Below are 16,377 nucleotides of genomic sequence, written 5' to 3' on the forward strand. Positions count from 1 at the left end.
GGTGTAAGCAGAACTATAGCAGAGCAAATTTCAACATGCCTTTGGCCACCTGGGTTGTAGGGGACACTTTACTTTTTGCATTGTGCTGTGACCATTTCATGCATAATCTTGGGTCTTCATACTATTTGACAACCAAAAGAAAGAAAAGGGAATGGATATATATATACACACATATATTATATCTACATATACATACATATGTATATGCCTACAGTACATTAGCAATGCTGGAAATAGCTGATGCCACAAAATGCAGCCTGCATGCATGCAGAAGTTTATAGCTGGCCCTTCATCTGCATCGATTGGTGTTGAAGGTCCTTGGTATGTTTCGACAGCCCCATCCTTGATGCTTCTACACTGTTGGGTGCAACATCCTGTCCTGCAGCAGCAGGAAAAATGGTATGAGAAGCTTCATTATGCTTGGAGCACATTTTCGTGCCATTTGCCAATGCTGTAAAATTGTGTAAAAATGTCAGCTGAGAACTGGAAATAAAACAGGGACATATTAATATACACGCCAGACTGTGGATTGTAGTATGTTGAATTAGCCTAAGATGTCTAAATTGAAAAAACAGCAACAAAATGCCTTTGTGTATGTGATTTTATTATTCTCCCAACAACATTGCTGAAATGGGATTAGTATCGTTTTATAGAAGAAACGTAAGCATAGAGTAATGAGTTGCTTTGCTCAGGGTCACACAGCCAGTAAATGGATCTCTAGGGGTAGAACCCGTGTCTTCAGTCCTCTGACAGTCTCAATCTATTGTGCTGCCTCTCTCAGGTTAGCAGCCATTAATTTCGGGTTGAAAAATCAAGCTACAAATTTGAAGTTCTAACTTTGGGAACTATTGAAATAAGTCAACTCTATATTGGTTTCTTACTCTATTTTCTCTCAAGTTCTCTAATTCTCTTGCCCATTTAAAATACAATAAAAGGTGCCATCAGGATTCAGAAATATGTTCTGAAGTAAACTTAGGCTCTTACCTAGTTCTTTGAATTACTGCTTTATAATTCTTACCTGGTATTTTTAATTTGGAAAAAAAAAGACACCCTAATTTGAACGAAAATGTCAGAAATTTGGTTGCACAAAAATAGGCAAGACATTTCCTTATCTGATTTCTGAATGATTACTAAGTAACTGAAACCACAGGGGGGTGTGTGTGTGTGTGTGTGTAGGCCAACAAAAAGGGCTTCTTTCAATACTGCTCTGCATGAATTTTTGATAGTTTTACTTATCTTATTTCCTAAAAGCTGGTAACATTTACAGAATAGTATTTAACATGAAGATTTTAAAGTTAGTTGCTACTATGGCATTTAAGTTTACATTAACTTACTGTTATGTTGACCAGATAAGGACTATCACCTCACAGCTGAATTTCACTTTTCTTTAAAAATTTAATATTAAAATGTTTTCATCTCTTGATTGTTGGCTTGCTTGCATGGATCATTCATTAAATAATTTTTTATTTGCTAGATACCCATAATATCTGCCGAACATCTGACTAGCCACAAGTATGTTACCCAGATGTAGAATTTTCATCACTAAACAGTAAGTTCATTATGTAATATATAGTAGCATATTTGTGCTGGGTTTTTTTAAGATAGCAATCGTATAGTGCACTTAAAATTTTGCAAAATCTCTGAGAAAATATTTATATACAGGTCACATTTTTATCTTAAATGGGTTGTGAGGAATTTTATCAGACATTTATAACAAATACGTTAATATCACTTAAATATACAAAGTATCAAGAGAAAATAAATTTTTAAAATTTCTGATTAGAAATAAACACAAACATAAAACATATGACCAAAAAGTAGTTAGAAGGTATAGATCAAGGGTTGGCAAACTTTCTTACAGGGTCAGACAGTAAGTATTTTTGCTGTGTGGGCCGTATGGTTTCTGTTGCAGCTACTCTCCTCTGCCATTGTATCATGAAAGCAGCCAGAGACCACATGTAAAAAATGGGTGTGGCTGTGTTCCAGTAAAACTTTATTTACAGAAACAGGCAGTACATCACATTTGGCCCACAGGCAGTATTTTGGCTGACCCCTGGTGTAGATTATCACTTATTTTTTTTTTTCTTATTCTTTGGCTAAACCTTAAATGGGACCATGTACTCACTTCATCCCATGCACCACCATACACAGGGGCATTAGAATATAATGAGTTTGGCTAAGCGTGGTGGCTCACACTTGTAATCCAAGCACTTTGGGAGACTAAGGTGGGTGGATTGCTCGAGCCCAGGAATTTGAGACTAGCCTGGGCAACATGGTCAAACCCTGTCCTACAAAAAATATAAAACAATCAGCTGCGTATGGTGGCACACTCCTGTAGTTCCAGCTACTCAGGAGGCTCAGGTGGGAGGAGCACTTGAGGCCCAGGAGGTTGAGGCTACAATGAGCCACAGTTGTGCCACTGCACTCCAACCTGGGCAACAGAGCAAGACCTGTCTCAAAAAAAAAAAAAGTAGTGAGTCTCACTTTAAATAAATATATACACATAATCACATATATGTGTACACACAAATCTACATATTCAAATGAATCTTAGGTACTTTAAAGTAGTTACCTCAGAGGATCATATAATTCTGAAAATGTTGCCATTGCAACATTTTTAAAATGGTTTGAAAGTGTTGTATTTAGTCTTTAAAATGTCTTGTATTTTGTCTTTAAGAACACTGTCTTAAATACTTACAAAGGTGCCCATTTTTCATCCATAGGAATACGTTTTGTCCAGTATGCGTGCATTCAAGTTATAACATGTGCTCAGATGCTTGTTAATTACTTATTTTTATATTTAGAAAGAGACAGTATGCTTAAAACTGAAATTGGTTAAGATGGGTGACCATTCTTTGTTGCTTCCTTTTTTTATCTGTGTATTAACATATTTACAAATGAGTTTTTGGTGCTACATTGTGTTAGTTACCATGGCAAGGAGATAAAGATAAATAGACAATAAGATAAAGATGTAAGGAATTTCAGGATAATATATTAAAATAACAGAGGTTTGAAGAAATTTCTCTTAGAGCAAAGATGAAGAGCAGCTATTCCCAACAGGATCCATAAACAAATGAATTTGGACAATGAGGGTGTTGTTCTAAGGACAGTGGAGGTGTAAAGGCCTTGTAAAAGAAGGACAGTGTGCCAAGTCAGGAAACGATGGTGGCTGAGAACCAACTCAGAAACTCTTGTGATGTTAATCTGTAGCAAAGCTGGACAAAGTCAAAGCCCATGCAAGAAAGGAGGATAGGCAGAATTCAATAGCCATTTAAGAAAGGAATGATAGGCTCAATCGGAAAAGTACTGCCAAAGACTTGCTGCAGTATTAAAATTGATTTTGTCTATTTCATAAGTTTTCTCAAAGCAGTTCTGATAAAAAGGTTCAGATTCTGAACAATAGCCACATTTTTAGAAGCAGCAGCATTACTTTGTAGTGTTGTTGGTTTAGAAGAAGAGTTTGACATGCCAAAGCAATCTGTTTCAAGCTCTTATAGTCAATTAGGTGTGTTTGGTATGTATATATTTAACTGTATTCTATTTCTTAGCAATAATCTAGGTTGAAAAAAAAATTCTAAAAATAATTAGCAAACCAGTAGATTTGTCTTTGAAGCTTAAGCATTTAATGTTCTGTTCATTTAACAAATGGTTGCTCATCTTCATGAGGAGTTGCAACATTTAAACTGATTTTTGAGTTACTAGATTGTGATTTCTTTCATTTTCAAGGTTGTATTGTGAAGCATACTTTTAATATATGTAAAGATTCCCTGCTGAGAACAAATTTCTTGTAAAAACTGGAACTGTTAATCCACAAGTACATTGTAGTATCTATTACAACTTAATTCATGAGTAATAATTCTGTAATTCAAAAAGAATGATTTTTATTTTCTTAGTTTTAGGAGAAAAAAGTTCAACAAACTGAATTATCCAAAGCCATCACTTAAAGTATCATTCTTTTTTTTTCTAAACCTGCATTATGCTAATCAAGCACCCAAATAGAATAAATCTTGTTTAATAGAACATATGACATGAATTTTAATTTTGTAGACCAGACCTTTACTCTTGAAACCTTATTAAACTGCAGAAAAGAAGTAAGTTTAAATTTTGCCCTACAACAATTGTGCTAAAAAAGAACTGTGTATATTATGCCCCTTGATTCTGCAAATGTATTTTATACTTTTAGTTTAGGATTAGTAAATTTTTTAGCACATTCTACAGTCTTATTAAATTGTACACATTATTTCGTTCGTATAGAGATGATAAACAGATTTTGTTCTGTCTACTCTTGTGAAATGGTTTTTGTTTTTATATGAAGATATAATAACTTGTGAATATACTGCTTAATCAAAAAGAAAATTTTCATATTAAATGTATATTAGAAACTGCTTTTAGATACTATCTGTTCTAACAAAGATTCTTTCTTTTTCCCTTGTAGATCATGCTAAAGAGGAAAGGACAGTGTGCTTGGTTAGAGTAAAGGATGAGGTCATTAGCCATATTGTATATATCGTCAAGCAACACACACAAAAGTTCCTCAGCCACAAGACATCCACATATTGCATGTTAACCAGAAGAAAAGACAACATGGAAATCCACTGCACACTGTTGCCTATACACTTTGTACATTTAATTGATATTTGTGCTGAGGTGATATTCCTGTCTAAAAGAACAACATTGTCTTTCTTTTCTAGCACAGAGTTATGCATTCAAAGATGCATACCTAATTAGTTTCCTATATATTCATGCCATCTTGAAAAGACAGACTATGGTGTAACCATGATTCTATTATGTATTGGTACGTCTGTAGACCAAGATATAATTTTTTTAAAATAAGTTTATTTCTTTCAAGGTTTACAAATAACAAAGGTGCACCTTGTATTTAAAATTGCCATTATAGATGAGAGCGTGCATGCACAGTCATTTTTGTTTAAGAGTAATATTTTTAATGTAATAGATTGTAAGACGTGGTGAGGGAGGGATCTGACAGAGATGAATGTGCCAAGCAAAACCACAACTGTGTATATTTTAAAGCACATCATGGCTTTAAGTACCATGTTGTTAAGGATTCTCATGAAGTGCCATAGACTGTACATCAAATTAGAGTATTATTTCTTCAGTGTTATTGTTTTCAGAGCCACATTTTGTTGCATATTTGCTAGTACTAATCAGTCAAAGGGCACCATTCTTTTTTTTTTTCTTTTTTTTTTTTTCTTTTTTTTTTTTTTTTGAAACCAAAGCTGTCTCAGAAATGGCCAATTTAACTTTACAGTAACAATAGACAGCACAACACAAACTCTCTCAATACAGATAAACTCACACATACTGGAGATATATATAATAGATATATGTAAAATTATTTTAATGCATTGTAGTGTAATATTTATGCATACTATACTGTATAACATGTTATTCAAAAGGGATTGCCATTTCTGAGACACAATAACAAAAAATGTTTGAGGAAATTATTTTGCTTCTATTTATAGCCTCTGTCAAAAGTCAAAAGACTATAAATGCTTTGCAAAAATGGTTTCACGTTTGCTTAAATGCTTCATCACAGTCACATTCAAAATAGTGACTCTAAACAAAGAAGAAAGCAGCACTGTCATCAGATGCATGATAAACCAAAATATGAAAATGGGAAATGTTTAATTAACCTAGTAATTGGGTGGGTTAAGTACATGGGTGAATTTTATATGTGATTTTTGTTTTGTTTTGTTTTTTTCAGATTAACTGCTTATAGCCTTAGAAAGCCTTTTACAAAATTAAAAAAAAATAGATGTGCATTCAGTTTTTAAGAATGGAATCATCCAAAGGAATTCCTTTTTTTGAGGTTTGGATGTCGCAGCTAGTAAAGGATATTTTTGCTCTGTTCGGCAGTTCTAAAAATTGCTGAAGTAGGGGCCAGGTCACTGGTAGTTATAGTATGGAATGGGAGAAGTGAAAGTTCAGTTATAGAACTTTCCATACTTCCAAGTTTACTGCAAGTTTTTATGCTTGAGAGAGATGCTTTCTAATATAAGACTGATGTGTTGATTTTACTGATTGTACTGTACATCTATTAAAGCCTTAGATTATTACATTACGGGTTGGAACCCATACCAATGTAATTTCAATCGTGTTAAGAAAGTAATGGTGACTTCACATGTTATTGTAGTTAGTTACATTATAGAATATTACTTATTTTTCTTGTTAAAATGTAGTTTTTCATTTCCTACATTTATTAGATTTTCATTTTCTATTAACAATTGAATACCATTTCAGTTTATAGACTATTGTTTTATTAGATTTTACCGATGAATTTTTCAAAATACAAAAAAAAAGTAGTTTTTCCTTCATAACATACTCAGTTTTGTATTACATGTAGTGTCATATGAATATTCGTATTGTTAACTAAATGATTTATATTTTACTGATTTAATATTACAGTGTAAGAATGTCAGTCATTGTTAGTTCTTGTCTAGTTTTCATTAAAAGAACAAAGATCTTTTATATGGATATCTTATAAATATATAATCATTGCTAAGTAAGAAGTTAAGTTGTTGCTATCGCAACAATCCTGGCAGACAATTGAGTAATATTTTGATGATTTATTTTGTTTGTAATTAGTTATTATAAGAAGATCTAGATCCTAGATATTAGAATAAAATTTATTTTCTACTGTATCCATTTCAAATGTTAAAATATTGTTTAATATTTTTGAAATCCCTGAATATCAGGCCTTGTTATAAATAAGCTGCATAATCAATAAAGAACAAGGGACTTTTTGTTGATAATCCAAATACTCAAAGTTTACGTAATGAAAATTATAGCGTGTGTGCAAACTCTTGAGGGTTGATTATGCTGCAATTTAGCATGTTGGAACGTCTAGAGAGAAGGTTGACTTTTTGCACTTCTGTATATAGTCAAAAGAGAGAAACCTGTATAATAGTAAGATCTTATTTTGAATAAAAACGTCTATAATTACAAGGAGTTTTGTTAAGGCTAATACAATGACAGACTGAGCAAAATTGCTTGCAAAAGTGGCACAGAGTTAGCACTCCATACCCCTTCAAACATGTTGCTTTGCTTTCTTGTGGACAGCTTGTAGTTTGCCAGGATTTTTTCAGCTGGAAAGATACGCCATCCTTTCAAACCCTCATGACTGACAAAAACTCCATGGGGCCAAATCTGCCTGAAGATCATTACCAAAAATAGCAGGTACTTCTACCATTAAGGTGAAATCATGGATCAGATATTCCTTACATTTTTCAAAACTACTGCATGTTTAAAACTTCAACAAAAAAAGAGAGAACTATACTAAGAACACATATTATTCAGATCAGTTTCTGCCAATTTCAGTGGTTTATTGTTCACAAAAAAATCTTCAAAACGAGTATTGACTTTCACAAAATTTAAATCATAAACAGGCAAACCAAACAGCACACTGTAGCTATAGTTGTTATGTGATTGTTTTTTAATTGCTGTAGGATCCTGTTCTTTCAGCAGGTGAAAAATAAAACGCAGTTCAAATTTCACGGTTTTAATTTTCAACTCAGAAGCACTCAAAAATGCAAAATGTGATAATGGGCACTTGTTAAAAGAATTAGTGTATCCAGCCTTCACTCCAGCTGGTTAATAATGTTGCACTTATCAGCAACCCTACCGCTTTCATCTGCTGAAAGGACAAATGTGCTTGGTTTTACTATTATGTAATCACAACTTACTTTCTGCTTGTAGTTGCTTAAAATTATGTATTTTGTCTTGGGCTGCAATTTGTTTTATGCTTATTTTATTATTACTGCGGTAGTTGACTTTGCTGTATGGAAAAATAAAGTGAAATTGCCCTAATAAAACTTCTCTTTCTTAAGTATATTTGTGTATCTGAGATTGAATACTAAATTATTTTTGCGAGTTTCATGTATTCATGCATATGTATCTTTACAAACATATTGATGTACAAGTTTGTTACCTGGTTTTAACTGATTGCAACTGCAAGGAAGGCGTTTGTTGTCTTTCTCACTAATTATCCTTTGATAATGAGAGAAAGAATCTAAATCAGGATATATTGCCATCCTGTGCCCAATGTTTTCTGAAATTCTTGCCTTTCCCTGTCTGACACTTTAAGTGCCGATTGAAATAGTTTTAAGTGTCGGGGTGAAAAACGGTAAGAAAAAAAGTTATAGATCATGATCTTTTATTAAAGAAATGTTATTTGCCTGACTGCTGCGTCTGCTGACTAGGACTGGAAATCAGGCAGTCCAAGAGAGATGATGGCACTGTATTCAGAGGGATAAAAGGATGTATGCATATGCACTATGAGCCAGGCCATGATATTACTTCTGAGGTGTGTGTATGTGTGTGAATTTCTTAAATGGTGGATTAAAAATTTTGTTGAAGTGGGTCCTGGCATCGCATATAAGCTTTGCAATTTCTACAGATAGCCAGTGAATGCCAAAGTTTCAATATGAAGAACATGCACATTGTATCATTTAGTTCTGCTTTATGCTGACTGGCACTTGGTATTTGGTCAAGGGTTACAAATGCTCATTTGTAGGCTGATGCCTTTTTTTCTAAAATGTATTGTAATAAAAATAGGTGTATTAGTCATAATCAGTACAGTTCTGTTACTGGTTGAGTTCTAAAGGACAATTCTGTTGTTTTCAGTAGGTCCAACTGTTCTGGGTGCCGCTTGTCTAAAAGAATGGCTGCCCTGAAGATGATAGTCTGAAGCAGGAGTTCACAGCCTTTTTTGAGTAATATCAAGACATCTGGCTCTTCCCGTTTAGTGATATTTTGGAAATCTTTTCATTGAAAAAAATTCAGTAACTAAAAGTTCTTGTAATTTTTGCGGTACTTTAAATGAAACTATTTTGTTAATCACAACAGCATATACATGCATCTGAAAAATTATTTTCAGAAGAGTTATTATTACAATGCCCACTAGGGGTCCTCAGCTCACAGAATGGGACTCTGTTAGAAGTCATTCGTTTTTCATTTGGAGAACAAAATCATCTGCTAGAGCTATTACTCCATCACATACCCTTGGTACTCATGGGATTTAAAGTTGGGAATGACACTAAAGGTGAGTGACATAGCAATCTATTATTTCACTGAGACATACTTTTGAATACCAGCTGCTTTCTTACAGGGACTAGTCACTAAAGCACTGGGGAGATATTGCAGTGGTTGAAGAAGGGCTCAAAAACCAGAACACGTGGAATCGTGTCAGCTGTTTGACCTTGGCAAATTACTTCTCTGTGACTCAGTTTCCACTTTATAAGTACAAGAATATCAATACTGCACCATTGTTGAGTGGTTTCCAGACTTTGCTGCAAACTGGAATTATCGGGGGGATCTTTTAAAAGTATTGATACTTTTAAAATAAAACTCAATAAAAGTATCAATACTTTTATACAATCCCCCAGATGACTGGTTCCTACTAGCAGACATTCTGGTTTAATGACTGGAGGAAAGAACTGGGCTAATACATAAAAAGAGCTTAGAAAGGTGCTTGGTTTATAGCAAGTAATTGATACATGTTAACTATGATTGCTATTTATCCATTTTAAAAATCACTCCACTTACTCAACTTTTTCCTGGTTCTCGGATTACACATCCCTTTCAAAGTAGCCAGGTACACACTATCTCTATTCATTTATATTATCTGTAGTTTTATCTTTCCTGTTTAGCAATGAAACTATCTTCTAATTTACCACCACCGCATATCCTGCTGTTACTTCATGTGTAGTATTTCAAACCCAGAATCAAGTACTTTTTTATTAACTCTGAAAATTTTGTATAGTTCTTATTTCAATTTGATATGGTAAATCTGAAAATTTTGTATAGTTCTTACTTCAGTTTGATATGGTCACAGACACCACCTAGCCCATTTAGACCCAATATGAAAGTAACCATTTAGGCATATCTAAGCTTAACTCTAAATCCCCCTTCAAATATTTTAACTGTGTTGAAGGTCAAATAATAGAATGAAGGTACCATTAAATAATGTATTTTAAATATTTGTATTATATTTATCAAAATAATACCTCATAACATTTCAGTGACACTACTATATTTCTATAACATGTTACATCATAGGTTTTTGAATGCTTAAATTAGTACTACCTCAACATATATTAGAATCTAGTTATATACTGTATATGCTGCTATACCAGGATCAATGGCAAGAACCTTACAGTGTAATGACTAAAACGAAATATGCAGAGTATGTAATTCCATCTGTATAGACACTGATCTAGTATTTCTCTCCTCCCTCACTAGTCCGAATCTCTATACCACAAAATAATTTAGAATAAAATTAAAACTACATTCTCTTCTGGAATACAATGATATGACTACCCTACTTAATGTCTAACTCACTTTATCCTTAAAAATTAACTTGAATATTGAAAAATATTTTTGAATAAACATGTTCATTGCAGCATTTTTATAATGACAAAATCCTGGTCTCAATACTTAGGAAATGTTTCAATAATTAGGAAATAATTAAGTGAAGTATCATAACGTGTTATATATTTACAAAGCATTTTTTCAAAAATGATTTAATCACACAGGAAAGTAACTTTAGTGGTAAGATAATAGACTGCCTGGCTTTTCAGAGATTTCTAGTTTAGTAAATATTCACTGTTTTTTAAATTTATTTATTTTTTTAAAACTTCGAATTATTCACATTTTTCCTTAGACCATTTCCCTATTTAGGCGAGTCAGTTTGTCATCTTCAGAATATTAAAACGTCCTACAAAACTTCCATTTACCTATCACTGTTAGTTGAAAAATTATAGAAAACATCTTGCCAAATCAGTAAAATATGTATGCCGTTTTAGTAAAATATGTATGCTGTTTTAGTGAAAAATAGTAAAAGGATATGAATAAAACTCCTTTTTTTTTTATTTTTTTTTGTTTTTTGTTTTTTGGTTTTTTTTTTTTTTTTGAGACAGGGTCTTGCTGTATTGTGCAGGCTGGAGTGCAGTGGCATAAACATGGCTAACTGCAGTCTCAACCTTCTGGGCTTAAGCAATCCTCCCAGCTCAGCCTCCCAAGTAGCTGGGACTACAGGCATGCACCACCACACCTGGCTAATTTTTTAACTTTTTTTGTAGAGATGGGGGTCTTCCTATTTCCCCAGGTGGGTCTTGAACTCCTGGGCTCAAGCAATCCACCTTGGCCTCTCAATTTAATTTAATCAATTAAATCATCTTTTCGTTTTAGGATTATCTCATCACCTGCCCAACTCTAAAAGATACTGAGTCACCAGAATTGGTTAATATCTATTATAATTTTATCAAAAAAAGATAACTGTGTGCAAAATACTTTAAGAGGATTTGCTAACAGGGTAACTATAATAATGTGGGAGATGAGAGCAAGGTGTGCTCCAAGAAGGTGACATTTGAGCAGAGACCTTGTTAAAGGTGGCATAACATTACCTCGGTGGCATACACTCTCCAGTCATCTTTGCTGTTGGATACTGACTCATCCTTCTTGCCAAATTAAATGCTACTGCATCCAGAAGTATTATTTTCCCTCCTGACACTATGAAGCATTATTTTTAGCTTTATTTGTTTCATGATGTATTGCTTTTAACTGTATTTCAGTACTCATTTTGTTCTGATATTTCAAATTCGTTTACGGTTTGGAATTGCTCCAAAGACAGATACATTCTTGCTAGGAGGAACCAGTCTTATGTCTATGAAGCACCTACAGCCTAGCATCAAGTTTTTATTTAGTAGGAACTGGCTGATTGTATACTCGAATTTTAATTAAATCTGTCTTCTAGCCTTGATGGAAAATGCAGATGAGGAACATTCTATCACACTCTTCAGATTGTGAAAACAATGCAAACACAGTAGAAAGGTTGACTCAGTGCCTTCCATTCTTTGAAAATTAGTCTGGAGAAGTGAACGGGTATTTTCCAGCCCACACTGCCCCTAAATCCCCCAAAGCCCAAACTATACCACCAAATACAGTAATTTAGAATGTGTTTAAAACTTCCCTCGCTTGAATACAAAGATGTGATTACCTAACTCACTGTCTATGGAGAGAAGGATGTGTGGGAAGGAACATTCTGGTATGAGTGGTATACATTATGAACATTTTCTTATAAAGCATCTGTGGTGAAAGAGAACATACCTTTATGTTTTCTCTGCATCCTTTAAAATATTTCTAATTCTGAACTTATGAATCTCTTGCCTTGCATTCATCTTTCCTTACCATCTGCTGAACTGTTTTTATTTATGTTTTGGTTTCTTTCCCTCGGCACCTCAAACCTGTGCTAATTAGTATCAACAGCAGAGCATAGGAGGAACATAAGCCATCCACTTGCGAACAAATTATAAGAACTGCAGTGGACACTGATTCGTACAGAACGTATATTCACAGTTGAATGCTTTTTAACATATTTATCTTGTTTTAATTAGTTGTGTGTGTTTTTCTTTCATCCTGTTCCCTTTATATTATTTCATAGGACTCAAAGCTCTGATCTCTATTTAGGCTATCTTAGCTCCTAGGAGAACCCTCATTATGAAAATGTGTGTTGAACAATTACTTCATTTGATAAGGGGGTCTGAGAAGCCACTATATTCTCCTACAATTTTCCCACTTGTTCGCAGCTAATTAACAATCACTGAGTTAGACATGAATTTAATAATTAATAGTTAATAAGATTTTTAAAACTTTAAGGAGACTTTATTGAAAAGTGACTTAAATCCATGTTTGTTTATTTCCTTCTTGGCTCCCTTCATCCCTCTTCCACCCTGTCTTCATTGTTTTGTTTTTTCTGTTCTCATAAGAATTTACGGAATGCTAATCTGCTAAGCACTGTGGTAGACAGATCAATCCAAAAGTCTGTGCTCAAAGAATCCAGTGAAGAGTGGGCAAGATATATGTGTCAACAACTAGTTAAAATACAAACTGAAAATTGATATGCTAAAAGACTGCCTAGTGTTATGGGAAAAGAGAAAGGCCACTGATTCCTAAGGAGCAATGGAGGAGAAGGAGCCCAGAAGATAGGTCTGTGGTTGTTGGAAGACAAATTTCCCCAAATTCAATTTTTCCTTTGGTTTTCAGTGTCATGCAACTTTCTGAAAGCATTAGCATGTTCACGAGGATAAGGAGAATATTACTATATGCCTTCTATAATTGTACAACCAGACCTTAAGTTGGTTAAGACAAAATGTGATAATCACCCACATTTGGTCCTACAAACTCTAATGATACTGTGTCTTTAACTTGAATTGATTGTATGTGTTGGTATAATGTAGCTATCTTTTGAAATTTGAAATTCTTTCATTTGTTATTATCAAATTCTTACCCACCACCTGCATATGTATGTGATGGAAATATTTTATACAAGAAAAAGTATTGAAATACTTGCCTCATTGCATTTTTTCAAGACTCCAAAAGATAAAATCAATGTATTCGTTTATTTATTAGTCTTATTTCAAAAACAAATAGATGAGGATGGACAAATAAACTAGTTCTCCACAAAAGTCAGACCTCAATTTAGTCAGTGTTTTGTTGTTGTTGTTGTTGTTGTTGTTGTTGTTTTTGACAGAGTCTCACTCTGTCGCGCAGGCTGGAGTGCTGTGGTACTATCCCGGCTCCTTGCAACCACCACGTCCCAGGTTACAGTGATTCTCCTGCCTCAGCCTGCCGGATAGCTGGGACTACAGGCACGTGCCACCACACCCGGTTGATTTTTCTATTTTTAGTAGACACGGGGTTTCACCAGTGGCCACCATCACTGGTCTTGAACTCCTGACCTCAGGTGATCCACCCACCTCAGCCTTCCAAAGTGCTGGGATTACAGGTCTGAGCCACCATGCTAGTTATTAGTATTACCATTTTAAAAGTTTTCCTCCAGATTTGCTATCAGTAAAAAACAGTCCACTGATTCTAATTTATGTTGTTTTCCTTCTCTTGCTCGCCCTCTGGTGGAGCTTCCTGTAACCCTAAAATGACGAAAACTCTGGGCAATCACCGTTTTACTTGTGTCATCTCCCAAAATACAAATAACTTGCTCTCTAATGATTCAAAACACTTGAACAAACTAATCGATTATTTTCTATTTTAAGAGTTTCTAAAAATAGTAAATTAATAAATTACTGGAGCTTACCCCTTCGGATTTTACAAAAAAATCTACTGATTACCTTGAGCTATGTATGTGCTAACACTAGACATATGGAGATGAAATGAGTAAGATAATGTTGCTGCTTTGATGGAGGCTGTGATTCCTTTGGGGAGAAAGGCGCAAGGCAGTAACATGTAAGACCTAGGAGAATTGAGGGGGTAGGGTGTTTGATAAGGTCCAGCAGTAAATCTAGGCTGAGGTGATGTGAGAAGTTCTCCTGGAGGAGATGCAAACCGATGAGCAGTTGTATTTAGGAAAAGAGGAGGGAAGGTTATCCCAGGCAGAGGAGGCCACCTTACTAAGGCACAGAGGAAACAAATACAAGACCTGAGTGGAAGGCATCAACAAATTTGATATCATTATCACATAAAATGAGAGGCTGAGAGGGCCAGATGAAGACACTGACGGGATAGACTGGTATGGGATTATGGAGATCTGATGGGCCTCAATAGAGAGTTTACACTTTCAGGGGGCAACTATGGACAGATGGATTATTCTGGTGGCTGTGGACAGAGGATTTGTGAAGGCAAAATTGCATGCAAGGAAACCAACTGTTGGATAAGAGACAACATAGTGGCAAATTGGGATAATAAGTACAGGTACTGTATTACTTAGGGTCCTCTAGGAAGTAAATGCCAAGATGGATCAAAATGCAAGAGACTTAGCGGGGAGGGAGCCAGAAGAATTAAAAGGAGATGTCAAACTGTCCTACAGACCTGACACCTGTGAAGGAAGGGGCACTAGGGTAGAAACATTTTCAAACTGAAGCACAATTCCAGGAAAGTTTCAGCCAGGTTAACAGTCTCCAAGCCAAAATAGCTCATTAAAGGAATCCTGATTTTTCTGTTATAGGTCTGTATTAATAGGAGTAGGTATTTGCAACACAACAACAAAGGGCAAGTAAACCAAATTTATGAAGAATGTCTGGAAATATGTTTTTGGAAAGACTGACACCCCATTAGGAAAAAGGGCAAGGGGTTTACACGGATACTTTATAAAAGAGGATATTCAACACAAACTAAGAACTAAATGAAATGCCTCTACTCACTCCATCCCAATTGCCAAGATAAGAAAGTATCCATATCAGATGTTGGCAAAGATGTGAAGTACATGAAACACTATGTACTGCTGGGTAGAATTCAAACTGGTAAAACCACGTTATTAAAATACATTGGTGTTACTGAAGTTGAAGACCTATAACCTATGAGCTAGCAAATTCATCCTTAGATTTATATCCAACAGAAATGCCTGCATATGCACCAAAAGACCTGGACAAAAATGCTTATTAAAGCATTAGAATTAGAAACAGCTCCACATCAAGAATGCTTTGGTTCAAAAGTTCATCAAGAATGCTTTGGTTCAAAAACTGGTTGTATGTTCATAAAATTGAATAATATTGATCAAAGAAGACGTATAAATCACAGCAAAAGGCAAAACTAAACTACAGTATTTAAAAATGTATACTCGGGTTAAACTGTAAAAGGAGCAAAGTATGAAATGTAATACACAAGGGGCGATGAGGATTTTCTGAAACATGTTGGCAGTGTTCTATTTCTTTATCTGAGTGGTGGTTACATGAGTGCCCATCTTTCCATAATACATGAAGCTGCACATTTGTATATGATATACTTTTTGTATTTACTTGCTATATTTTATAATACAAAGATTTTTTAAAGGGACAAAATAAATATTTTCCCAAAAGGATAACTTATAAGATAAATTCAGAAGAAAATATTAATATTTCCCGACATGCAAGGCTTATGCTGCGAAACTAGGAGGTAGTTTTTACTGATATCCATGGAACATATACAGATTTTTTTCTGAGAAAATGAAACAAAATAATTTTTAAGTTTGCAGAATTATTTTTCTTTTATTGAAAAGTTTCAGGAAATGAAAGATTAATGTAGCAAGGAATATTTTGCATTCGATTATACTTAAAATTTATATGTAACCAAGTGTAGGAAAGTGTATTCTTCTTCAATTTGACTATTCCTCAAATACCTAATTCTTATCACAAGTGAGACAGCAGAAAGAAAACTTAGAAGAAAGGGCAGAATAATATAAACCACAGCAACAAATCATTTGTCAAAACTGTGTTCTCCATATCCATGAAAAGTTAGGCCTCCAACTAATTTAATTTTTTCTGTAATCCAGAGAACAATAACCATGCTATTTATGAAACATGGAGTGAAATTAAATTCTTCATATTCAGAGATATGTATAATGTTTTGCTTTTAAAAATATCAAATATC

At 34.3% G+C, this 16,377-nt stretch overlaps 1 protein-coding gene across 22 annotated transcripts in view; it reads left to right on the forward strand.

Moving 5' to 3' along the window:
• MBNL1 (muscleblind like splicing regulator 1) overlaps positions 1-7,849 on the forward strand; it is a 222,877-nt gene extending 215,028 nt beyond the window's left edge. For all 22 annotated transcript variants that reach the window (XM_050779831.1, XM_050779829.1, XM_050779836.1 and 19 more), the window contains 2 exons: positions 1,475-1,549; positions 4,436-7,849. In XM_050779831.1, the coding sequence (XP_050635788.1) occupies positions 1,475-1,531 (57 nt within the window). In that variant the 3' untranslated portion in view covers positions 1,532-1,549; positions 4,436-7,849. The remainder of the gene's footprint in view (positions 1-1,474; positions 1,550-4,435) is intronic.
• The last annotated feature ends 8,528 nt before the right edge of the window (positions 7,850-16,377 follow it).

This window comes from Macaca thibetana, chromosome 2 (genome assembly GCF_024542745.1).
Source record: "Macaca thibetana thibetana isolate TM-01 chromosome 2, ASM2454274v1, whole genome shotgun sequence".
In the NCBI taxonomy this organism is placed as follows: domain Eukaryota; kingdom Metazoa; phylum Chordata; class Mammalia; order Primates; family Cercopithecidae; genus Macaca; species Macaca thibetana.